Source organism: Symphodus melops (assembly GCF_947650265.1).
Source record: "Symphodus melops genome assembly, chromosome: 6".
Taxonomy (NCBI): Eukaryota; Metazoa; Chordata; class Actinopteri; order Labriformes; family Labridae; genus Symphodus; species Symphodus melops.
The window spans coordinates 22,333,487-22,358,738 of NC_136696.1; the positions used below are offsets into that span (position 1 = coordinate 22,333,487).

The 25,252-nt window shown below is 39.0% G+C and overlaps 1 protein-coding gene across 7 annotated transcripts in view; it reads left to right on the top strand.

The window, feature by feature from the left end:
* shisal1b (shisa like 1b) overlaps positions 1-25,252 on the top strand; it is a gene marked incomplete at its 3' end in the record, with an annotated part of 101,113 nt that overhangs the window by 68,006 nt on the left and 7,855 nt on the right. For 3 of the 7 annotated variants that reach the window (XM_079347078.1, XM_079347079.1, XM_079347080.1), the window contains 4 exons: positions 3,030-3,133; positions 12,381-12,592; positions 17,199-17,412; positions 20,977-21,283. In XM_079347078.1, the coding sequence (XP_079203204.1) occupies positions 3,132-3,133; positions 12,381-12,592; positions 17,199-17,412; positions 20,977-21,283 (735 nt within the window). In that variant the 5' untranslated portion in view covers positions 3,030-3,131. Of the gene's footprint in view, positions 1-3,029; positions 3,134-5,986; positions 6,250-12,380; positions 12,593-17,198; positions 17,413-20,976; positions 21,284-25,252 lie in introns of those variants that run through there. The other 4 variants (XM_079347082.1, XM_079347084.1, XM_079347081.1 and 1 more) reach the window with 3 other exon arrangements.

A 25,252-nucleotide genomic window follows, 5' to 3' on the forward strand; every position in this document is an offset into this window, starting at 1 on the left:
TCAGTTGAACCTTAAGTTAAAATATTAGCACTTAAAGTTGAACAAAACGGCATCCAGGGAGCATTTCAGGACATAAGAGGAAGTTATTATTCATAGAAGAACTGCCAAACTCATGCTAAGCGAGCTGAGTTCATTCAGCATGGGTCAAAACCGGGACAGCCTCATTAATGAGGTGCAATCCGGCCACGGTGGCCAGTCAACCAACACGTCCAATAATGACTACTGGAACGCTACATCAACGGTTCCTTGCATTTAAAGGGTTTTTCTAACAGGCTGTATAAACTTGCCTGCCAAAACACCATTAGCGTTTGGAGTTGGAGCAGCGTGTAGTATTACCAGCTCTCTTCTGAGGTATTGGCGGTGCAGGTCGGGTGAGGTTGTCTGTGACAGCAGACCTCTGTGACCTCTTTGGACCTCGAGGTGTATAAAATGCCTTCCAGGTCTCTGTGGTTTTATCTGTCATGGCTATTTCGGGGCCGAGTTACTTGGGGTTTGGTTTGGAGTGTTAAACCTCTTAAGACTGACTGTGGTTCAGGAAGGTTATCTGAGGGGAAACTCACACCCTTCTCTGTTTTTAGTGTGGCCATTTTAGAAATAATGCTTTTACCAAGGAGTAGAGCTGTTTTTTTAAATATATATTTTCCATTGATTGATTTTTAATAATTTCTTCAGGTGACTTAAAAGGGAAATATATATATGTATATATATATATATATATATATATATATATATAAAATTCTATTTTTCACCAGTTTAAATCTGATTATTTTCTACTTCTCTACAATGTCATTGACAGCTACAGGACTGTACACTAAAAATGGTGTATACTTGTTTGTCTGCAGAAGTCCCTTGATGTTATCCCTTATAATATAGGTTTGATATATAAATATCAAACCTGTGCTAGTCGGTTTCGGATAAAGCACTGGGAGAAAGAGTGCAATCAAATAAGATAATTTAATAATCAAACTAAATTGTTGTCTTATGGTTGCTGTAATTATAGAACTACGAGTAACACAACAAAGCATTAGAGTCCAATAAAATGAAATATGAAATGTTTGTAAAGGCTTAAATGCAAATAGAAAGTGCCTATAGGCCCAATTATCCAAAAAACATGTATTCTTTAGATTTAGCAATCACTTGTCAATATAATAGAATGAGAAGCAAAAACAGATGATACTTCATACTTGTTTTTTTCTTAGTATTCAAATTAAAAAAAACTTTATTTGTACCCAGGGGGCAATTCAAGGGCACACAGAGCAGCAGATAACGACAGTGCAACTATACTAAACAATTAACCAATCAGCAAAGAAAAGTGTCAAAGAAGATTACGTTTCAAGGGTGTTAGTACAGGTTAGAATACAATCACAGAGTTAGATACGAAGAACAGCAGAGAGTAAGTGTCTCGCTGTTAGATGTTGTTTTCCTCTATAGATTGTTTAAAAGAAGCAAAATGGACGTTAGCCATTGGCTAGGTGATATAACTTTGACAAGAGTGTTGATACCTATGGGCTCAAGTTCAGTGACTGGAATTCACTGAGGGTACGCCAGCAGAAAGTGAGCAGCACACCTGTCACTCACAGGGGAGACACCTTTAATTATGCAAAGCGCTGTGCCTTCATTATTTAAACGAGTGACTAACATAACTCCCCCACACCCCCATAAAGTTTTCATGAATGGGGAAAAATGAGCTAATAAGACCAAAACATTTTGTGGCAGCATAAAGTTGATTTCCGTTGTTAAATGAGAAAATCTGTTGGGAGGTGCTTTTGAGTTGTAATAAGGTGCTGTTCAAAGTATTTCCATTTTTTGACACTTTTACACAGAACATTTACTGCTTGGTTTATTGATAAATACCACACGATAACTGCTGGGTAACACAGAATGTTATATATAGAATTAAACTTTTTGGGTTGTTTCGTTGTGTTGCCTCACTACCAGGGTGGTCTTTGTAAAATGAGAATACTGAAACCCACCATAGTGAAGACAATAAAGATTATCAAGCTCCTCTGTTTAAGCTGCAGTTTTGTCATGCATTGCTGTCCCATGTCATATTATTCTTTTTCTTCATTTTTCAAATTCCCACCAGGCTACTTGTCTGTGAGTGGAGAGTTATTTTTAATCCAGGGTCAGGCGGATGATGAAGGGAAACATTTCCAAGAGAAACCGACTGAGCCTAGAATAGGGTGTTAAAGCAAATCCAAACAAACAAAGCAGCCTTGTGTCTGGAAGATACAGTCTTGTCTGTCTGCATCACAGACACCAAACAGTCCACTAGATATGTCTCCCAAACCCTGGAGCCAAAACAAGTTTGGTTATTGTGCGTGAGTCACAGGCCGGCTACCAAAGAAAACTGAATCTGAGGGCCGAAGCATTGACGCGCTGACAGATGAGGCCTCTGTGTAGCCTGCAGGAAAGTAAAACCTTGTTGGAACTGCGAGTGTTGAGAGCTGGTGTGGAACCATTCCTGGAAGGTTTTCTGTGGTTTTGAAAGTGACATCACTGACACAGCTACTGTATCTCTGTGACATTTAGCAGTGAGACTCAACAACACATAATTCTCTGAGTTTGTTTGATTAAAGCAAAACTCTGAACAGCAGAGATGCACAGGGAGGGCAAACTCAAATCAAAAGCAGAACTGTAAGCAAAATCTTTTGTCAACTTTTATCTGTCAATAATTTTTTGATAAGTCAATTCATTTTGTTTGACTTAAAAATGTCTGCAAGCTGCCAAATGCATACGGCCAACATTCAAGAACTGGAAACTACATCTTCAAGTGCTTGTTTTGTCTGATTCACACACACAAATCTTTAAAAAAGCAAGTAATTGGAATCTGAAAAATGATTTCAACTGTTGTTCCCCAAGATCAAGAGTGAACGTAGAGATCTCACATTAGAAGTCAATGTGGAAAAGACTTGATTAGAATATGGAAATATAACATCTGGTAATGTGATTCCCATTTGTCTTAACATTTGGACCTTTGATTTGAAGCAGTCTACACATGCAGGTCTGAGATTTGTATTTTGTCTTAGTCCTTGTAGCTGAGAGAAACTTGGTGGGAGGATGCATCATGACCCAAAGACGAACTCATTACATCACAGATCTGGAACCAACAAAAGATATGAAGTCAGAAAATGTGAGGTCATAATTTTGTTTGCAGAATTAATATCTTATCTGGAAGTGATCTTGTGGACACCTCTGTGGGTCAAACCATCACATCTACAACTACTAGTTCCATGATACTTTGCCAACAGGTAAAACTTAATGTGGAGTGAAAATCCAGAGCAGCTAAAAAATAAACCAGAATTATTTATTTTTTTTCAAATAAAAAGACATTCAATTTATAATAATCAGAAAGGTAAGGAGGTGAATAATTTCACTGTTTGATTATTGTTGCTTGATTTTCTGTCATCTCTTCATTTGATGAACGTACAGCATTAGTGCTAGGTACAGGACAGTATAGAAGCGAGGCAATCTAGATGCTTTTTCTGCTTTCTAAAAACGATGAATGAAAAGACCCAGAAAGTGTCATAAAAAGTTGGGCTCATTTATTATTCTCAATCACATGAAAACACATCTTTGGGGTCTGCTTTACATTCAACGGGCCTCTGAAAGATTTCCTCTCCCAGCTGATTTTGAGACCTTGATTGCATAATGAATTCAACTTGTAAGAGTCCAGCTGCTGTCTCATTAGCAGTCTCTCCCTCCCTGCATGCATAGAATTTATTTACTGACTGAGAAAAGAATTATGTTTAAACTTAATTGGTCCAAGATTTTCTTAGATAATGGATCACAATATTCAGCTGGAAATGAGTTTGCCATTTCATGAAATTTAGTGAAAAACTCATTCATGGAAGTAGATGCTAATGTTACATCAGAAAGATTCGCAAATACATATTAGTCTTAAGCCTCTCGGCTCAATTATAATCTCCCAGTGTTGTTTGCGTGGGGCTTTAGAATAAGATGCTGATGGATGTTACAATCAATAAGAACGAGAAAAACGTCTTAAGAAGTTGCAGGCTTTGGGTGCTAGTGAAGGTCAGTGGTTCAAGCACGTGTCCCATCTACAGAGGCTATAGTCCTCGTTGCAGCCCCCAAAAAAATCCCTTTTAGTGATCATCCAATAAATCTGGCCTCCATTTAAACAAAAATACAAAAGACATTTGGTATATAACTTTTACGATTTCTTTTATTCTGAAAGGATTGCAGATTCCTTAATGTTCCCCTTTTTTCTTTTACTGATTTGGTCATATGCACACAATATGTGAGTAGGACATCCTTTCTGTTTTAAGTTTGTACTATAACACAGTCCTACAATGAGCATTGGTGGTATGCAGAGAAACAGTCCTTGTGGAGGGCAAAGAGGCATATCTGGGAACCTACTGAGTCATCTGACAAAGACTTGGCTTCTATAATTCTCAGAAAACAGGAAGCAAGTGATATTAACAGCACACTGTTAGACATCCTATCTCAACTCCAATTTAACTTTTGCTTCTGAAGTTCCAAATCAGAACATTAGCATGACGACTCTAACAAAAAGGCACCCTGAATGTTTACCCATAACAAAAAGGCCTTAACAGAGCTTAGACATTCTTCATTTTTGAGTGATTGAACATTTTAATTTGCCTGAAGCTGAAAAAAGACAGACAGAAATGTGTTCAACTTTTATGAGAATGAGATAGATCTGTAAAACCCCACCAAAAAAAAACCCATAATTGCAGATCTCTCATGTTCGAAGGCTAAGATAATTTTGCCCTCAACAGACACAGCAGATGGTTAAGTGAGTCTGCTCTTCAATTTCTTCCATTCCCTCAGCTATCTATTAAAATATTTCAGTTGTTCCAAGTTAATGCTCTGCTTAAAAGTTAGCAGATATTCAGTTAGAGTTCCTAATGTGCCTCCATGATTCAAGCTGAGGATGTATTAAGGGTGTGAGACTGAGTGATTGAAGAGGCAGAAAGGTTTCCATCAACATGACAGCTCTCAGCAGGTAGAAGCATAACAAGCCAGCAGCACATTGACTACATCCCTTCTCTTATCTTCTGTTTGTGTTAAGCTAACAAACCATTACCTATAGTCAGAGAGAGAAACAGACCACCCGTGCAGCAAGGTGGATCCATATACTGCTGAGCCCATTATGTTGCCATATTGACCAAACGCTCCACAACAGACTCTATGGCAACCCTGCCTTTAGATCAACTGTATTCATATCCTGTGCTCTACATCGTGGATGCTAATTACCACATGCTACATTCTCCCTGTTTCTTCAGTGATGTGAACGTCTCCCTAGCGACATCAAGCCACCAGACCAGAACACGTTTCCTCCTTTGAGCTTTATTTAGAATATAAGATCCTGAAGATTTATTCCAGTGGCTGATCATCTCAACCAAAGACAAACCTTCAGCTCATCACTCGAATGTATGTGCAGTTCAGCACCTCTCGGCTCTCAGTGATAAAACAAAGCAAGAGGCGGATTAAAACCTAGATATTCATTTATCACTTGATGGAAAAATACTTTTGTTGTAAAAACAAAAAGTACTCAATTATTCCAGTCTCTGTATTTTTGCAGAATTATTAACAGAAACATCTTTTGATGATTAGCTTTGTTTGGATCTGTCTTTTTTTATTTATTTAAAATAATTCACAATAATAATAAAAACCTATAAATCATCATGTCCTCTCTTGACCCACCAGGTTTTTGTTATAAAATCATGAGTCATAGGGGAGCTTTTTGCAAAAGCTTGCAGGGCAATAAAACTAAACTTAATGTTCATGGGACTCCATTTCCTGCTTACAGCCTGTCTGTATTAAACACAACAAATCAAAATTGGATCAGCATCACGGAGCCCAGTGATAAATATGGTTGGAGCCTGGGGTTAATGTTTGAACTAAAGGCCCGTAATAGTCAACAAAATTCTTTTTTTTTTTTTTTTTTTTTTACAAGTGCAGTATAAAACCAAAAGAAATAAATCAGAACACTTACGGGAACTCTAAACAGCAAATAATTTCCCAGTGATATTTACAGTTAGATGAATTACTCTTGACTTCAAGTCAAATTGTTTGGTGACTTATTATTTCCAGCTGTGGAAAACAAAATGCTTTGTATAAGTGGCCACTCGTGCTGAGTTTTCTACTTCTCTTTTAATTTAAATTCTCGGGTTTTGTTTAAATGACAGGTTTTCAGTGATCGAGTCCACTGGGCCCATATCATTGCCAATAAAACCTTGGCTGAGTAGGTCAGGCCTTCGAATGGTGAGACCAATCCAATTCCAATAAAGTTTCTCTGTCATTGCTGTTTTAAAATTCTCTGCTTGGATTACAGAACTGTGTCCTTGCACTGTTAAAGATAACATGGTCTTCTTTGTGCATGTGTGTTTGAAAAGATAACTTATTGATACCATTCACTCTTCTCTTTGAAGCATACCTACAAGGAATCGAGCTTTAGCAGTCCTGATACTGATCTGTTCTGTTATATCATTAAACACACAATACCAATTCATCACCAGTGTTTAATTATGAAGCTGTTTGTTTGTGTCAGTGTGTGAAAAAAACAAATGGGGATCATACTTTGATATAGAAGAAAACTTTAGGCTTGACTTTAACATTTCGGTTCTTACTTTGTAAAACAAATGCAACACCTTCACAGACATTACAGATGGCCTTAGAGTGATGGCAAAGAAACCAGGATGTAGATCTGAACCGCTGACTTTCAGGCCTTTTTTTGCTGTATTCTCCAGTATTTTTAGGTCATGATCATAACTTATGTGGGAGGTCTCTGTACTTAAAGGAATTGGAAAAAAAAAGAAGTAAAATAATACACAATTTTAACTGACTGCATGACGTTGTTTAATGTAACTCATCATTGAATCAAATAAGAGCAACAGAGAAATGCACTGCTTCACTCTCTTAAGCAGGGGGGCCGACCCTCTAAATGAATGATGGGGAAGACACTGATCTGAATCCATCCTTCTTCATTTAGGGCCAAATGGTTGCCTGGCACTCTTGTGACACATGATAAATTGTATGCACGTCGAGGTAAACATAGAATTAAATCAGTCTGGAGTGGGCACTATCTCACAGGTAACCAACCCACTGACTCTATTTGACTATATTTCAGACAGATATCCAAAAGCAGTATGAGCTCAGTTTAATCATAGTGGAGCACTGTGGGGCTTCTGAGTGAAGCTTTGATGCCACTGAAAGTGAATAAAACCCACTTTATTAAGATAACAGTTGAAGGGAGCATCAATTAAACACAGAAGTCATTCCAGTAGAATACTGATCAGTAGCTGGATGTGAGCCCATCAGCAGAACCAGATATGAGATGGAATCACTTAGCGAGTGTGCGCTCAGTCACTGTGAAGTGGGAGTCTCCTCTCTAAACTGTACTTGACTCCAAATGCTCATGAACTTGTGTGTTTCAGTGTGATTGATTATGCACATTAACACAGATTAAGGGCCGGCCCAGCAACAGAGAGTGTATTTGTGAGCTCTGAGGAAAACACAAACCTAATAACGACGCACAGAGGCTGCATAAATATGCAATAAATATCCACCAACAGTATTATAATCCCGTGGAAAAAAAGGTTATGTAAATACTCAAAATGACAGACTAAAATGTTTCTCCTAAAAATAACTCAAGCTGTAGCCTAATGTCGAGTTCATGCCTTAAACTTTATTGTCTCTCATATCATGTTCGAGACACAGCAGGACAAAATAAAGAGTGATTTTTTTTTTTAGAAAGTGTAATAACGTGTTGTTGTCTTTGAAGCTAATGTTTAAACAAAAATAAGACATAAACAAGAATGATAATGAGAGAGGCCCGACATATCGCTGCATGTAATCTTCAAATAGCTCAAAATCTTCCCGCCGCACTTCTCCTTATATCAAACCCTCTGACAGATTTGGGTCTCCTGCTGCGTTGTGATGAAACGTGTGCTTTTACATTCACAGTGGTTGCTGCAGTAATTGGTCACTTAATATTTCCTTCTTCTCTCAGGCAACAACAGTGAGGGAATTGTACTCAAATAAAAGAGATCTGTGCTCTCTGTGAGTTTGTTAATTTTTCACATATCGCCACTCATGACAGCCCTTACATTTACTCTGAGAGTGGTTACAGTGTGAGTAGGCTGTCATGGTCTTTATGTATATTTTAGTTTCTTCTTTGACATAAACTGCAAGCAGCTAGAACCTCCATCTGTGTTGCACGCCTGTTCAGCTGTGTGGTATGTTCTATTTTCAGTTGCATGGAGCTGAGCACAGTGTACTATGTTGTGTGTTCACGTCTGTGTATTTACAGTACATGTTCTGCTTCACTACCATCAGGCTCATTACACAAACCTCTCACACTCACATCGTCTTTGCAAACAAGCTCCAGCAGTGTGACGAAGTGAACCTTGCCCTTTTGTAGCGTGTACAGCACAGGGAGTAATGTGACAATGATGTGACTCCTGAGAGTGAAAAAACGAGGAGAAAAATAATGTCAGTAAAAATCTTGGTCAGAGCACAACGGTTAAAAGGAAGGGGAGCTTTCGTTATGATGGGAATCCCTCATTGTATACTGGACATGTTGTCATCAAGCAGCACACTGAAGCTCTCACCAGGAGTAAAAATATTGGAGAAAAAAAAGGCTAAAAATGCCACTCTAACAAGCCTCCTGGGACCATAGCTGCCTGGTTTTCTGAAGAGGGAACAGCTTGTCTGATCTAAAACCCCTTTTAAAAGGCTCCAACAGAAACCGCCTGCTGTGCTTCACATAAATATTCTGTACTCTCCATCCACAGCAACGGCTTTATATATGGTTTTGGTCATGTGCAATAATTAATCTGTACTGTTAGGACTGCATAAGAAACAAGGTAACAAGTAGGAGTTGGCGCAGTCATTGAAAGGGAACAAGATTCTCCAAGGTTTATCCATGGAGGCTTAATTAAGCGGAGCAACTTTTTCCCCATAAATGCTTGACTTCACATATCCTCTCATATTGTTAAGGTGGTCTGCAAAGAGGGAACATGTGGTCACAGGCCAAAGGCAGTTTCATTATCATCATACCGGGTAATATCCTGTAGTATTGCTGCAAGTCTGTGTGTCAATATGTTTAATACTCGTGTGTTTTCAAGCGGACACACAATCAAAATCATCACAGGAGAAAATGTGTCCTGACGTGAGATGGATCACTGTGAACTCGTCTGTTCAAACAAATTACATCTGCTGCAATCTTTTTTTTTTTTTTTTTTTTCCAGCTTGTTAGCTGGTGGTGTATCCTAAAGCTGGCCCCGAACCAGAGGATAGTCAAACAGACTTTGGCTACAATTTGACCCCCCCAAATAACCGTAGAGCTGTTTTTAATTTGAGGTTGACTGGAACAGTTGTATCTGCCCGGGTGATCCTGTATTGTGAAGAGAATACATCCCTGATCTAAATGTCTGGTGTCATTTGGAGCATTTCTGTCAACAAAACCTTAAAATCAAACATTTCTGTTATTCACATTTTTAAATTATTGTGTCCCTTAAATTTGAAGCTGTTCTATGTATAAAGGATGTAGATTTGTATGAGAATGAACTGTCTGAAGATCTCAGAAAGCATTAGAGTATTAATATACTAATAAATATTCAGGATTTAAAAAAAAAAAATTATCCAGCATTTGAGATTTCGGGCCCCTGGAAAATCCAATCTGAAATCATTGAAAATATACTTCTAATCAAACATAAGTCAAAGTGTGGAGGCAAAGTCGAAGATGGGCCTAAAATTATTTACATCTGATGCTTCCGAGGATCAGAAGGCTAAAATTATCCAGCCTTCTCATCTATTCAGAAACAAGAACCTTCTATGTCACATGTAACGATAACATCAAGACGGAAGAGATGAAGATCGTCCTTCTGTAGTTGCAGCCAACAGATGTGTGACAAAAATCAGGATTTATAACCAATACAGTGACTATTGTTGTAAATTCTAAATTCTGCAATTATGAACTTGATCCTGTCATCACAGGAACCATTAGCTTTAACTCTGCCATAATTGGTTGTCATTAAATTCCTCATCATGTCTTTATGAGAAACATATTCCCCAACTGAACGTTTTTAATCACCATCCAAATGGAGATTTTTCTGCACCACATTTGGCACCAACAGCTCGCCAAAACAGCTTGTAAATAGTTTAAGAAACAAAGAAAACGAGTAAACGATGATGCAACAATAAACTGGATGGGATCCAACGTTGCATTGTTTCATCACAGCAAGAGAAAAACATTGATGCTTTCTATGGACTTGTTTTCTTCTTATTTGTGGTTTCCATCCAGCTGTCAGCTGCTGTCGGCTGCTCAATAATTCAGGACTTTTGTTTTGTAATGTTTCCCATGCAGCTTCTACGGAGATCATGTTTTAACTTTCTTTGCACGGGCTTACATCTGAAGCCCTCCGTGGTGTTGGGGTCATTTCAAAGGAAGATTCTGGTACTTAAGTTGAAATTGAAGTGGTGTCACAAATCATGGAGGTGAAGATTTTATGGTTTAGGGGAAAAGGGATATATTTCCCAAATGGTTGAAACATCCTTCCATATCTAAATCTTATTTGGACAGCCATAGCTTTGGTGTCTCACATTACAACCTCCCTTAAATTATCATCCATGTTTCTTCTTTCTCTTTGTGGCTGACATTGAACAGCCTCAAAGTCACATTCAACAGCAAAGTGTTACATACATTATTAACTTTGTGAAACCTCTGCCAAATGCAAATGGTTCACTGACAGAGCTTGTAATAAATCGCGTCCACTCCACCTTTTACCTGTGAGTCAGGGACAGGGAGCGTTTATGTGTGTGTGTGTGTGTGTGTGTGTGTGTGTGTGTGTCCCTTGTGCTATTAAAGGAATAAATCTGCTCAAGTACAGAAGGAGCATGGCTTAGCACATTGTGCGGATGTCCCCATTAATCTCACTTCGAATCAGAGGACAGATAACTGTGACGCAGCACTAAAGGTAACTGTGCATTGATACTCAGTTCGAAGAAGAATGGTTCACAAACTCCCATGATGCATCATTTACAAGCAACCTGCTCATCAGCAAGTTTTAAAAATAACTGTGTACATTATGCTGAAGAAGCAAGTTCTGTGAAAATCATGAAATATTTGGTGAAAGCATCACTTTCATGAAAAACATCACACTTTGATGCACTCTGAAGACTTTCAGCCATTTTTCTCCCTGGCTTTTAAAAAGTTGGTTTGACTGGGACAAATGGATAACTTGCACATTTTTGTAAGAGGAATACATTTATTATATTCCTAATAATGTGATTGATGGCGCAGGTTCCGGTCCGGCCTGTCTCTTCTTTCCTGCATGTCGATCCCCACTCTCTCTCCGTACTTTCCATCTCTGTCCACTGTTCTAGATCTCCAATTAAGACACAAATAGCCCAAAAATAAAAATCTAAAAAATAATAAGAATAACAGGGTTGATATAATGTATCTGTTTGCTCTATGTGTTCTATCCTTTAGAGATGTAATGGTGAAGAAACTGTAAGAACATAATTGGGGCTGCAAGTAACAATTTAGATTTCCTAGAAGTAACCATATAAATGAATGCAATAAGCAAACATTGAAACTGAGCTCATTATTATTTGATCTGACTGGTTATTGCTGACATTCTCCTCTGTATAATGTTTGCTGGAAGATGGGTGTTTTGCATATTTAGCTAAGATGCAGTGAACTAGCAGTTTTCTCCTATTGTTTTGTTGATTTTAGTTTTGCTTATTTTTACAAAGTTATTTCCGGGATACTTCTTTTCATGTCTTTATTTTAAACTTAAATACCAACTATAAAAACAAAAATGTGTACCAGACTTTCCAAGTTTTCCTAATGATGTTCTTGCTTATTTAAGTCTTTAATGGTCTACAGTATATAGGAGGTAAAAATCAATTTTTTTCAAAAGTGAATTTCTCCTGTTTAAGATCTTATAAAACAAAGTAAATCAGCATATTGCATCATTTGAGAAGGTGAAACTAGGTAACCACTGGCTTCATGGCTTTATGGACCAAGCTTTTAGACCTAATGGCTTACAAATCCTCAGCTCAATGAAACTGTAATTCAAAGATAAAATGTGCTCTAAACCTCTGAAATATTACATCCGTGTGCAACGATATCCTCTGTTTACAGCAGACAATAGGGATTTATGCAAAAGAAAAAAAAGGGACAACTTAGAGCCCCGTCTTGCCAGACTGCCAATTTCCATTCAAATTAATGTCGAAGCCTTCTTATTAAACAACCCTCAGGATGGATTTTAGAAGGCATCATGTGCGCTCACTGCAAGACAAGCTGTCCACACAGTGGGGTGGAACTTCCTGAACCCTTAAATCTAATGGTTAATCTTTCCTCTCTCTGCTTGTCTTGTTCTCATCAGGAGTCCTGACTCCGAGCAGCAGCCATGTGAGTGGAGCTGTCACACAGCAGAGGATGCCCACGTCCATCTAGAGAAGAGCAGCCTCCCTCCTTTCCTTCCTCCCTCCCTCGTGCTCCCTCCCTTCTTCCCACATGAGGAGGAGAAGATGACTATCACCAGCCGGCAGTCCTTCAATGTCCTGACGGTCATCTTCCTGCTGCTGTCCACTGCAGGTCTGTAAAGTTTACGGAGAGCTTATCAGCCCTCTTTTTTTTTTTTTCTTTTTTTTTTTTAAAGGCACTCATATGAGAGTTTTGTTTGCTGGCTCAACCATTTTCTGGTTTAGCATGCAAACAACCTCAGAGGACACAATTTAAAGGATTTAAGTTGTTATCTGATGGCCAAAAGATCAGTCAGAGACACTCATCTTCAACGGGCTTAAAAGCATTTATTGCCCCAAAGAGAAGTGCTCTTAGCTAGAAAAGCTCTGAATCTTAGGGTGCTCTATAAATTAGGCCATGCAGTGTGAAAATGTGAAGAGGGAGTATTCTACCCCCGAAGTATACCAAGAGAAAAACTCCACCAGCACACATTTCTGAGCAATGGAATATACATTATGCACAAGGGAAAAGATGCCAACTCAAGTTTTAAAAATGACAAAATAGGGCAGGCACAGGATGGAGTATTGGAGGAAGAAATCAGTTCAGCAGGAGCATAAAGCAGGTTGGAATAATCCTCCTCATTCAAGAGGAATTTAACAACCTTTTTGATTTGAACACATAAGAAATATGCCTTCATTGCCTGCCAGGGAGAGGGTGCAATATCTGGATTACCTCCTTAAAGTGAATACATTTGAACTTTCAACACCACAGGTCAATTCAGATTTCCTCTGACTTTAACAACTGAAGGGGAGGATTTTAGTGAACAAATAAAATAGATGATCAGCACATCTTCAACAGCTGCAACTCGGGTCATGAAACATTTTGTACAAGACAGGATTTGCATAACGTCATCAATGTACATGAGGTTTCTTTGTATCTGAAACTACACATAGGACTAAGTCCCTTTTTTTCCCCATTAAACCAAACTTCCTCCAAACACAAACGTTCTCTGTCTTTATTTAACAACTGACCCACACCTTTAAGGTCTTCTATCATTTCAACTGCCTCCCACTGGCTACAGTTTACTAATACATGTAAATGATCTAAGTATAAGCCCTATAAGTCAGACTTATACTGCTGAATTTACGTCTGGATTTTTCTTTTATATAGATATAAAGATATTTCTCCCCAGATCTTAAGTTATTCAGAACATTTTTCATGGTCAAAAACACACTTTCCTTCAGCTAATAACAATACACAGGTGAATTTAGGAGTGGATAAAATTCAGTGATCGGAGGGGATTCAAACCAGCAAATATGAAGGACAAGGACATAGCAGCCGAGGAGAACAAATATAACAGTGGGACGCAACACCAGGCTGATAACGCTTGTTTCTAAAATGAGGGAGAACCTTTGGTTAATTTTACCTGAGTCCTGCTTTCTGTTGGGCTGGCAGGTGCCAAACACTGGTTAGTTTGCAGTGTAAGTAAACAAACCAGTCCTCCAGTGAGTGAGAGCTTGTGCGGTACGATGAGGACAGAAGGAGGGGATCAGTTTCAATGTTGTGTTTACAATCTGCAATGAATAATGCTACTGTACCTTTTATTTTTTGTTAGTAATGTCTTTGTTCATTTGCTCTTTCCTCACAAATGTTTGGATTTATTCCCTATTGTTTACAACAATATAATACAGACAGCAAGGATGTAGCTTAAAACACTTAACATGTTTTTTTATTCAGCTTATATCTGGTGCAGAACAATGTTTCTTAATCCTGAAATATATTCTTGTAATGATTATATAAAACTGTGAAAACTCAGCAAACGCTCACACTTGAAAAGCAAGCACCGGCTCATGTCGCTTTCTAAATGATTGATTTTTGTTGTTATATAAGATGAATGTAAACAGAATGAGGCTTCTTTTCCTCAGCTGATATTCATTTATTATACACAGCAAGAGGTTGCATCATACTTGTCTTTAGTTAGATAAGAAATCAGTTTTACTGCTTGGCTAACTTCAAATGAACCCGTTGTGAGTAAATATCTCGTTCTTTGTAGATGAACAGAGATTAAAATACAGTTGCAACGCAGCAAACATTTCTTCTGTGTTTCAGAAGAATGGAAACAAACTGCATGTGATCGTAGCGTTTAATAAATGAATGTGATGTGGGAGTTCTGACTGATGCTCAGATTTTGCCGGATTTTCATGGCAGTTGGAGACGGCCGTGGCAGTTCTCAGGCTGTAAACATAGTGTAGTGCAAAGAGCCAAGCTGTTAACCGTATCCTAAAATTCAAGAGGTGTTAATGAAATTAAGCAGGTGGGTGTGTTTACAACGGCACGGTCTCCAGAAGCAGCTGTTGTTAATTTGAGCAGCCAGAGACTTCCCCTGAACCGTTCTCTTTAAATCGAGCAACGTTAGAGGACTTTATGGCTCTCTTCCGATGTCGAGGGCATCCGTTTCCTTATTGTGAGTTCAGGTACTTACAACTGCTGACCCACAGTTTATGAGCAAGGATTTATTGGAGATAGATAACTTTGACAGTCCATGCAAAGGTCAGATGAGGAGTTTTCTCCCACCATATTTCCATCCTTGACATCTTATCCCCTTGTTCTCGTGTGCTGCTTCATTTCGGCTCTTCTCGCGCTCACATGTGGGTAGTGGAAGGGAAGATGGCCGGCAACACAGAGCTCATTATAACCTGAAAGAGCTCTTCCCTTTCAAATGCTGATCCGTCTCCCGTCTGGGATTACTGACAGACTTCAAATCAAGCCGCAGCATAAGTAGACCTTGAACCGAATCACAGCTACACCACTTTTGGTGCCAGATTCTATGAGCTCCACAGACGAAAGAAAACACACAAGACAAAGACAAATCAACGGAAATTGAACAAAGGTGTGCACTCAGTAAACGTATTTGCATGAATAGCGAACGATCATGCAAAAAGAAAACGAGATATTTTCATGACTGATTTAGAAAACGACACAGACAGAGCTTAATTTCGATGTGAGCATGGATGATATCTTCATCTGATTTTATCTTCTAGTGCTGTAAAATAAAATAATCAGCCTGTCTTCAAATCAGTCACATATACGTGCAGAAAAACAATGAAAAAGATGTTTGCATGCTAATTAAAAAATACAGTAACATTATTACACAATTTACCATTGTATTTGAGGGAGCAGACAGGTTTGTGTCTTGATTGAAAAACAGATAGCTATGATCACATTTCAATCAATCAATCTTAAGTCGTTTAGCGCCAATTTATAAGAAATGTAACGAGACACTTTACAAAAAGCAGGTAAAAGACCTGACTCATTGTTATATTAGAAAGACCTAATGTTAATCCATCATGAGTGTAGCACTTAACAGTTAGCAAAGTAACAGGGAGAAGAAAAACTTCCTTTAAAAAGGAGCAGAAATCTTTGGGTATAACCAGAAATCTGACAACATTGCACCTGATTTAAAAAACAGGATAGAGATGAAGACACATTATTATGATTCGTTTCTCTGACCGCGTGTGTTCTTGTTGGTTGTACTGACCACAACAATCTTTAAAAACAAAAAAAACGATTGACAACTCCAATAAGGCTTTACTGATTTCATTTGACATTTTCTAAAACAGTTTATTCAAACACAGGACTGAGTTAAGTTGTGTAATAAACATATATTCTGAGCAGGCTGAGAGTATAACTCACTATTGGTCCGTTTCTGTACGTCTAACCTGCAGACTATCGGGTGTGACTACAGGCAAACTGTTGTGTATTCATTATTGGTTTCACTGCTTGTAATAGAAAGTGAAGAGTGCTAAAAATGTCTGACTGATTAGTAATGAAGGTGTTGAACAAGTGGGTGTTACTGCCATCAGCCACGTAATTTGACACCCATTATATCTGGGTCATTCCTTTCTCTGACAGATTGTGTAATGTATAATTACCAGACAACGCCTGGGATACAGCTACTCCTGAGAATTATTTAAAAATAAAGTTTGTTGTTTGCCAGATTTCATAACAAAGACAATATTGCTTTTCTTGACCTTTTGAGAAGAGAAATAATGCATTGCTCTATCACGCCTTCCCATAGCTGCAGGGACTTGAATGCACAGCAACAGAAGAATGCAAATAAGAAGAGCATTACTTATACAACAAACATTCATACACTCCATTATGAATTTAAAACTCTGTTGTCCTCCTGTATGACTCCAGCTGCCAAAAACAAGTCAATATTTTAATGCTCACGAGAAGCTTTAAAGAAGAGGTGATGAGATGCTTCAGCCACACGTGTGGACAGAAAAATACTTTTATCTCCTCTGGTTTAAAACATTATAACCTGGCATCACCAAAAAAAACAACCCCTAGAAATGTATAATGTTGTTCTGGTGGGAAAAGTTCAGCATCTGGACACAGGGACATCATAAATACTTCCATGAAGATGGACACCTTTTGCATAATGACTGACAATGTAAGATGCAATGTTTTCTGTTGAAATTAAAGGTTAGGGCGAGAATACCATCAGCGCTTGAATTCTAAACGTGATGGTGCTATCTGATTATTTTGCATGTACTTTTTCCTCCATATAATTACACGCACCCTCAATCTATTTTTTTTCAGAGGCTTGAAAATAAAATGCGTTCAGTACTCTGCTAGCTGCTGCTGTTTGAACGATGTTTCCTTTATAGCCGTTTGTTCATTAATAACTCACACATTTTTACACCTGGAATCTTTCTCTTTCTCCAAACTGCAGCTTTATCGGCTCATTACAGAGTGTGTGAACCCTACGACGATCAAAAGGGGCGTCCTCACTTCGGCTTTCACTGCCCACGCCTCTCAGACAACAAGACCTACATGTTCTGCTGCTACCATAACAACACGGCCTTCAAATACTGCTGCAACGAGACCGAGTTTCAGATGGTCATGCAGATCAACCTCACCACCACGTCAGATGGTTATGCACATAAGTAAGTAAAAAAAAAAAAAAAAAAAAGCACATACACTGCAGTTAATGACATTTTGAATCCACTCCTGTCATTTCATTATGACCTAGAAAAGCCTCAGGGGTGTACAAACCCCCACTGAGGCTGCTACATTAAATCTGTCCCCTTTCATTACAGGAAATAGTTAAAAGAAATGTACATCTGGATCTTGATCAAGGTATAATAGATACAGGACAGTAAGTCATGTTGATTTTGGAGGAAAATCAAATCCATGGTTGGTCAAACAAGAACTGCCAGTCACAGGCTAATGGGCCCGTCCAACAGAATGTTTTATGTTGTTTGTTGAAAAAATAGAGAGCCCAGTGAGAGTATGGGATACGTCCATCATGGATTTTTTTTTTTTTGCAAAATCTGCAGTTGAAAATAAGATGTCAAAAATGTACAGAAAAAATGCCAATCACAACTTCTGTGAAAACAAAATACAGCAAGACCCACAACACACAACAAAACAGGAAATCCTCACGCTTGAGAGGTTAGAACCAGAAACAGTGTGTTCCCTCACATTGTGGAGCTTTGTCTAGTTGTGTGACAGAACCAAAGAGGCTTGTTAACAGCTGCTGTCTGTATATACAGAGACCTGTTAGGTTACATATACAGCCTGACTTCACCAAACATTGTTGGGTTTACTTCTCTCCAAAATTCAGGCAAATATATTCTCTTGTGATTGGTTTAAGAATATCTAATCTTCCTCATTGACAGAAACTGTGTGGACTGGAGCCAATGAGACTGATGATGAAAACAAAGTGTAACAGTGTTTACTTCTCAGCCTCTTGGTTCAGTTTTAGTGAGGCTTGTGTTACGAGAATGAATGCCGTCTCGGGGATGCTCATTCTCGAACAGAAAAATGCATTTAAAACAAAGGCTGGCGGTGTAAGATATGGGCTTACCTTAGGTCAGCAGTCAGCGGCACGATCAGATCTTCAGCTCTCCCACAAGCAGCCAGTTTTACCTCTTTCTCAAGTTTTGTAATTGTTATGAGTGATTCTAACTTAAAGGAACAAAAATGAGAGGTGGTAAATTATGTCTAATTATGACTACTCCTGCTCCTGCTTCTGTGTCGTGTCAGACAAAGTGATTCTCAATGGCTCAGCATCCCGATCCACAATGGACACAATTAACACACCTGGGCCTCTGTGTTAATTGATAAGCCCCAACCACTACCAGCCAGCCAAACTCAAAAGAGGAAGTCATGCTTAATAAGAGGCTGTAGAAACACTTGTTATTAAACACTAGTGCTTCATTGAAACTATAAGAAGCCTAAAAGTTCTTAGGGCCAGAAAGACACTGTACATCTTACATGAAATCTGTTTTCTAGGTTTTAAAGGAACCCTAAAACCACAAACAAACTAGGGACTACCACAAAACCTTCTTGGTCTTTGGGAAGCTAATGATACAGAAAAATAAATCTCAGGTGGAGAACTTTATGTGAAGAGCTGTGGGGAAACAAACAGATTCAGTTTCGTGCCGTTCCCTCAGATGAAATAAAAACAGCTGCTCCAGTCTGCCTGCTCACAAATGTTTTTGCTCCCCTGACAGCGTCGCTCTCATTGACACCGCTTGCCTCTTGCTCGGAGGGTTTGCTGACATTGATCTACACCTACAGAGGCATTCAAAAGCAGCGCAGAGAAGAGCAGATGCTCAAAGCAGTTGTTGTTGTTATAAGAGAGAGAGGCGCCTCTACATGAGCTCACAAAGCCAGGTGTTAAGTGCTGGCTGTTATATCAAGTATCACTGTGGTACACTATCATAGTACAGTTGTCCATGAAAGAATTAAAGTACTTTTAGTGTTACAAATAGTTTACAAATGCTATGATTATTTTTGATTTATGAGTATAGTCTTTCATTTTATAGAGATTTGGATTTTGTAACACTGTCCCCATTCTCTCCTCAGACCTGCTCACAACAGAAGACAAGTTATTTAAATATTTCCTGCCTTTGATGAAATCTTCTGAACAATGTAGTAAAACGTTTTTCGTGCTTGTTTTGGGCAAACCTGTGTGTTTTAGAGGGAGTTAATATACTCTGTTATCTTACTGGTGCACTGACTGGCATACTCATTCATTTTAGAAGCATCAGAGGCTGGAACAACTTACATATGCAATCCACTCAAACTCAGATACTACACTCCTGGATAAGGATGATAAAAAAAAAGCAGCTATGATATCACGGTAGCTCTTCACAGAGGGACACACACAACAGAGGACATACTTATTCGCTGCAGTATAAGCAGATTAAAGCCGAGTGATGGATGCAGAAAAATGAGCCTCTTGTTCTGTGTGAGCTCTCAGCGGGAGATTTAGGTGTCCAAAGCACAGCGCTCTGTACTAATGCCCTCCCAGCATGCCTCTGTCTCAGACCAGCTACACTGCCCTGCAGCAGGTCGTGATATTTCATTTTAGTGTCAGATGGCCTGTTGGGCTACTCTTTCATCCTGGCTCACAGGGCGTTAGGACTGAGGGATTGATATTTATCGCCACAAGCAAGTTAAACTGGTCATAATTCTGCTCTCTGCTCACACTGCACAGTTGAAATGTTATTACTGTTTAGCTTTAAATGCACTGGGTTGCTCCTTTTTTACAGAGGGCTTTATATGCTGCAGAATCCAAATAGATCCAAAGTTACCTTAGAGAAAAATGTTTAAAAGCAACAAGCAAAAATGCAAACCTTTGACAGATAATCAATGGCATCTTCTCTCCCTTTAGGAAGTGGTGTTAAGCAGTCTTGGATAATATTTGTTTTAGTTGTGTGATCATGATTGATCTCTCCAAGAGCTGAGCACATACTGTTGTTTACCTATCCTAAGGTTCACATAATCTGACATTAGAAATCCCGATATGTTCACAAATTACCTCAGTAGACACACAAATTAAGTTATAGGTAAATGTTTCAGAAGCACAAGTAAGGAGAGGTAAATAGAGCTCAGAATACCTTTAGATTTGAGTGCAGGGGAAGTTCTAACCTGCCAGAGTGTTCATTTGAGCAGCTCACGTTCATTTTAAAGTAATTTATTCAGATAAATATCCCGAAGGCCACATCAATTTTAGACAGAAGAGGATTCCCTCCTTGACTGACTGACTCAATCAGAAGCTTTTGGACATAAAAATGCTCAAATCAAATCAAAGCAGTCAAAAAAAAAACATTAAATATCCTTCAACAAGGAATTTTCAACTTACAAATTCTCTATTTTGAAGTTTAACAACTCAAAGAATAATCCATCTTAGGTTATGTCTCAAAGAGGAGTTGAATATGATAGACTCCATATGCTCACAAAGTGTGAAATCAGACACTGATGACGAGTGAATCAAACGCTCTGTCGTATTTAAGAAGCAATATATAAAATGTGTTTGTAACTCTTTAATTTGTTTTTCAAGGGTCAATTTGAGGAATGTTTATCTTTTTGCCGCATGAGCAGTAAACATTGGCAGCTTTATTGTGGCTTCTGGGATTTAAGATCCCAGCTTAAGTGTATCTGGACGGCAGCCATGTTGAATACACTGTGCTAATACTCTGTCTGTCTCTGTCTCACAGTAATTATACAGCCCTGGTTGGCGTGTGGATCTACGGCTTCTTTGTCATGGTGCTGCTGGCGCTAGACTTCCTCTACTACTCAGCCATAAATTACGAGCTGTGCCGGGTCTACCTGGAGAAATGGGGTCTTGGGGGACGCTGGCTGAAGAAGGCCAGGAGTCAGTGGCACAGATCCATGCCGGAGGAGAGCGAGGCCCAGGCTCAAGCCCAACCCATGGTCCCGAGCCACTACCAGCCCAGACACAGCCTAAGAGGGGAGAGCCACAGCCCCACGCTCCTGCCCTACAACACATCCACAGCATGGTGAGTCACTGTTGGTATCACCATTACTGCCAATCTGCAGTTTGGCACATGCACGCTGCAAGAATGAGCAAATAAGGAACAAACATTATGAGTCACAAATGTCCTGGGTAACTACAGCTGGTATCTACATGGGACAGTTGGCAATGTGCAAAGAATTTATACAAGCTGACAGGTAGCTGGAGAGGACAGTTGGGCTGTTGTCATTACGAAACTCCCAAACTGCAGATTTGTCTCACGGGGATTTGAGTTTGAATATCAAACTTGGGTAAAACTCAAATAAAAACTGCATCAATTAAATGCATTTGGTATATTGTGGAAATATGAATGTTATATGTAATAAAGCTTTCGAATAAAAGCTGAACTGTAAAGTGCAGCATTGTTGCTTTTCTCTTAAAAGACGAGACCATCTACAGAGCTGAGACGGACAGCTTTAACAGCTACTGTTCAGATAATTCATCCATTTCAAACCCAAAGGAAACTAAAGAAATGATTATTGATTGTAGAAGCGCTTCTCCTCTCTCCCCTGTTATTATGAACAACACGACCATTGAGTGTGTTCGAGGAATGTAAGTGAGTATGATTTACAAAGGCTCAGCAGCGTCTCTATTTTTTAAAGCAAACTGAGAAGTTTAAATGTTGACAGCACCATGCTGACTTTTTTTTCTTCTTTTCTTTCAAAAGCTTCATTGAAAAGTGCTCTGACCTTTTGTATTCAGTGTTGGGAGGGGGGGGGCATAGTCTATACATAATGAGAGCAAACTAGAAGGGAGGTTACACTTGCTTGCAGAATAACAGGGAAATCAATGTGCAGTGCTTCTTTCCAAACCGGTTCACCATTAAGTTTACAGCAGACCCACAGCATCCCCTTTGGTCCGAGTATGTACTCTTCTCTTCACTTGGGGAACCTGGTACAGAAAGCCCAGGATGAAGACTTAGACAACAAGCTCTGATTATACAGTATGAACATCCCCTACATGGAATCATGTGATGCTTTAATAATGTATTATTAATGATTTCAGTCTCCTGTTTATAGTGTGATTTAATGTGTGCTTGTCTTTGAAACGCATGTTGTTTAAACATTTCATTTCATTTTTTCATTTATTTATTTATTTGAACAGGGGCAGTGTACAATATATATTAACCTCAGAAAGGAGAGATGCATTGTACCAGGTTGTAGCACTTGTGCTAATTTCCACCTGCAGTCCCTGCAGTCCCTGCAAACAAGTTAAACAATGTTTGAACAGCACACTGGGCTTTGTCATGCATATATATTGTTTGATGGACTTAATTAGGCAAAGAAGCCAATGTTCAGTTCAGAGCTGGTGTCAAACCACAGCAAGACTAAAATCCACTTTCAAACTTAGCAGTCGGTTTATATTACGTTCAGACAAAACTTCTATATCAGGTCAATTAAATGTATAGTTTTACTAACATCAATGGAAATGATCAGTTTCACGTTTGACACACTGAGATCATACACATGGAATAGGGCAAGAATAAAACTATTTACTTTATTTATAAGTTGTGCAGAGGATCAGATCATCTCCCACGTTTCAGGCTGCATCTGATCGGGGGATTGATGAAAAAATCATATCATCATTATGTTAAATGATTGAACTGCTGCTACACCAACCATTTTGACTTTGACTTGTACTGAAGAGTAGAAAAGTGATATAATGTTTTTTTTTTAATCCAAAAAAAGAAATCCAATCTGGGACCTGTCACACTGCTATCTTATCTGGAAGCTGGGATAAAATGTGAAGTTTGTTGACATTTTGCATTTGAACATGATTAGCCAGCTCACGAAGAGTCTCATCATTGCAGCTCTTAGATTGACAACCATACTGCTGTAGGACGTGTTTCCTATAACCCTGTGCTCATGACCCTTTCAAAACTTGATTTATTCTGATCTGATGAGCATAAGAAGAGACTGGTTTTTATTTGGAAAAGCAATGAGTGTAACGGATGCTTAAAGAAATTCATGGGTGCCTTTAGAGATTTGCTTTTTGTTTCCCGAACACTTTCTCAGTGAGTCTTTTTTTTTTTTTTGCTCTGTACTCTTTGTTATGTCATGCAGAGAGCAACATGTCAGGGGTACAGTGGAAACAGCACAGAAATGAGAAAATTTCTAGGATATTATTCCCAAGACATCAGAAGCTCAAACATCGGGCTCCTTGTAACTTGGATTCCTTATTAAGAGTGCAGTGTGAACAACAACAACACACATACACAAGATTACAGCCTCCTGAAGATCATGCTGCTGTTTTTTACTTCACAATTGCACTCAAGGATAAAGAGCACACTGACTTCAATACATACTTTGCCTCCGACTTGAGAATGCAGACATGATCATTTGAAAAATTCTGCCCTCTCGCCCTCTAATGGATTTCTTTAAAGCATCTTGATCTGTATTGGTCTTTCATCTCAGAATAGCTACACTCAGTCTCACCATCTAACTCTTCTGAAAAGAGAACTTTTCTTGGTTTTAAGACAGACCAGCTCATTTGGGGGTTATCATTATTAATGACTAGAAAAGAACAGAATAATGTGAAAAGCTTCACTGACCGCCAGGGGCCCCTAACTCATATTTAACCTGAGTGATTCGACTCTGAGTCACAAATGAAACCTCTCATGGAGTTTCTGTGGCCAAACACCATCTGCTGTCCTTTCTGTTTATCTTTTTATTGCCTTGGAGAGCAGTCACAGGAGTCTCTGGGTGTACTGGGCTGCGTGTGACTGTTGTTAAAACATACAGGATGATTTATGATGCCGTGAGTGAACTTTAACATCAAGCAGCCGTAGGGAACTTTCCTTCTCTTGGCAGACATTGTTCATACTTTCATAATAAAGTAACACAATCACAGAGCACAGTGTGAACAAACCTAGATTCTGCACGGTCAATTTTTCATTCAGTTCTCCATCTCAGACACGGTGCGCCCTATCCGTCTGACTGGGGCTCAGAGTCTCTTCCTAGAGGTAGATATCTCTCTTGGGTCATGATAATTTAATGTAAGCTGAGGTTTGACAAATGGCTTACAGAAACTGTGTGGACTGTGTGAGCCGTAGATGCGAGAAGTTGGGATGCTGCACAGGGATCCTGAGGCTGCTCTGCTGGTGGAAACAAGGTTAACTAACACCGGACATATCCGTGGGGCCTTCTCATTAGACATGAAGTCAGCTGCACAATGAAAGGACTCATCAATCCTTGGCATGTGAGTTTGACCTGTAGCAGCACCTCTCCAGCTTTAAGCTTGAAGATATCTATAATAAGGTGTTTAGAACAGCTGCAAATGCTTAATGACAAATTGAGCCGAGAAAGTGTGCTACCTGGTTATTCATGTTGATAAAAGAAACTGCTTCAGGATGAATGTCAGTGTGGGATTATCTTGTGCAAGACCCCTTTCTATAAAAAGTACAAGCTAATAAACAGGACAAAATTAACATAAAGCTAAGAATAGTCTTAGGTAATCACTCATTTTGTTTTTTAAAAAAAAGTAAAAGAGCTGCGAGCTAAATACAGTTTCTGGGGCAAGTTTGGAGCTTATATGCAGTTTCACACTGAGAATCATTTCTCACAACAAAGATAACACTCACACTTTTTGTTTAATGTGTTAAATAACCTCAACGGAGGAAAAATGATACATATAGCACAGATAATGTTGCCCACACGTGTGCGTCATCGGATGGCCCGTGGTTTATTTGCGGGGGTAGTTATCTTTATCCCCAGAGAGGATGCAGGGTAAATGGCTCAGAAAACTGGGTCCATGTAGTTGAACATCTGTTGGCCAAATGTAAACAACCAAAGATGGGGTCAAGTCCCACAACTGGCAAAGCTGCGTCTAAAAACAACCCAGTAACACAGCAACTCAGGAATCCAGCACGAATGGTTACCAACACAGCAGAGCAATCCTGGTGTTTAGTCGAAGTACAAAACATTCCTTCACATGTATAGAGATGCTTCTTCAGACAAAGT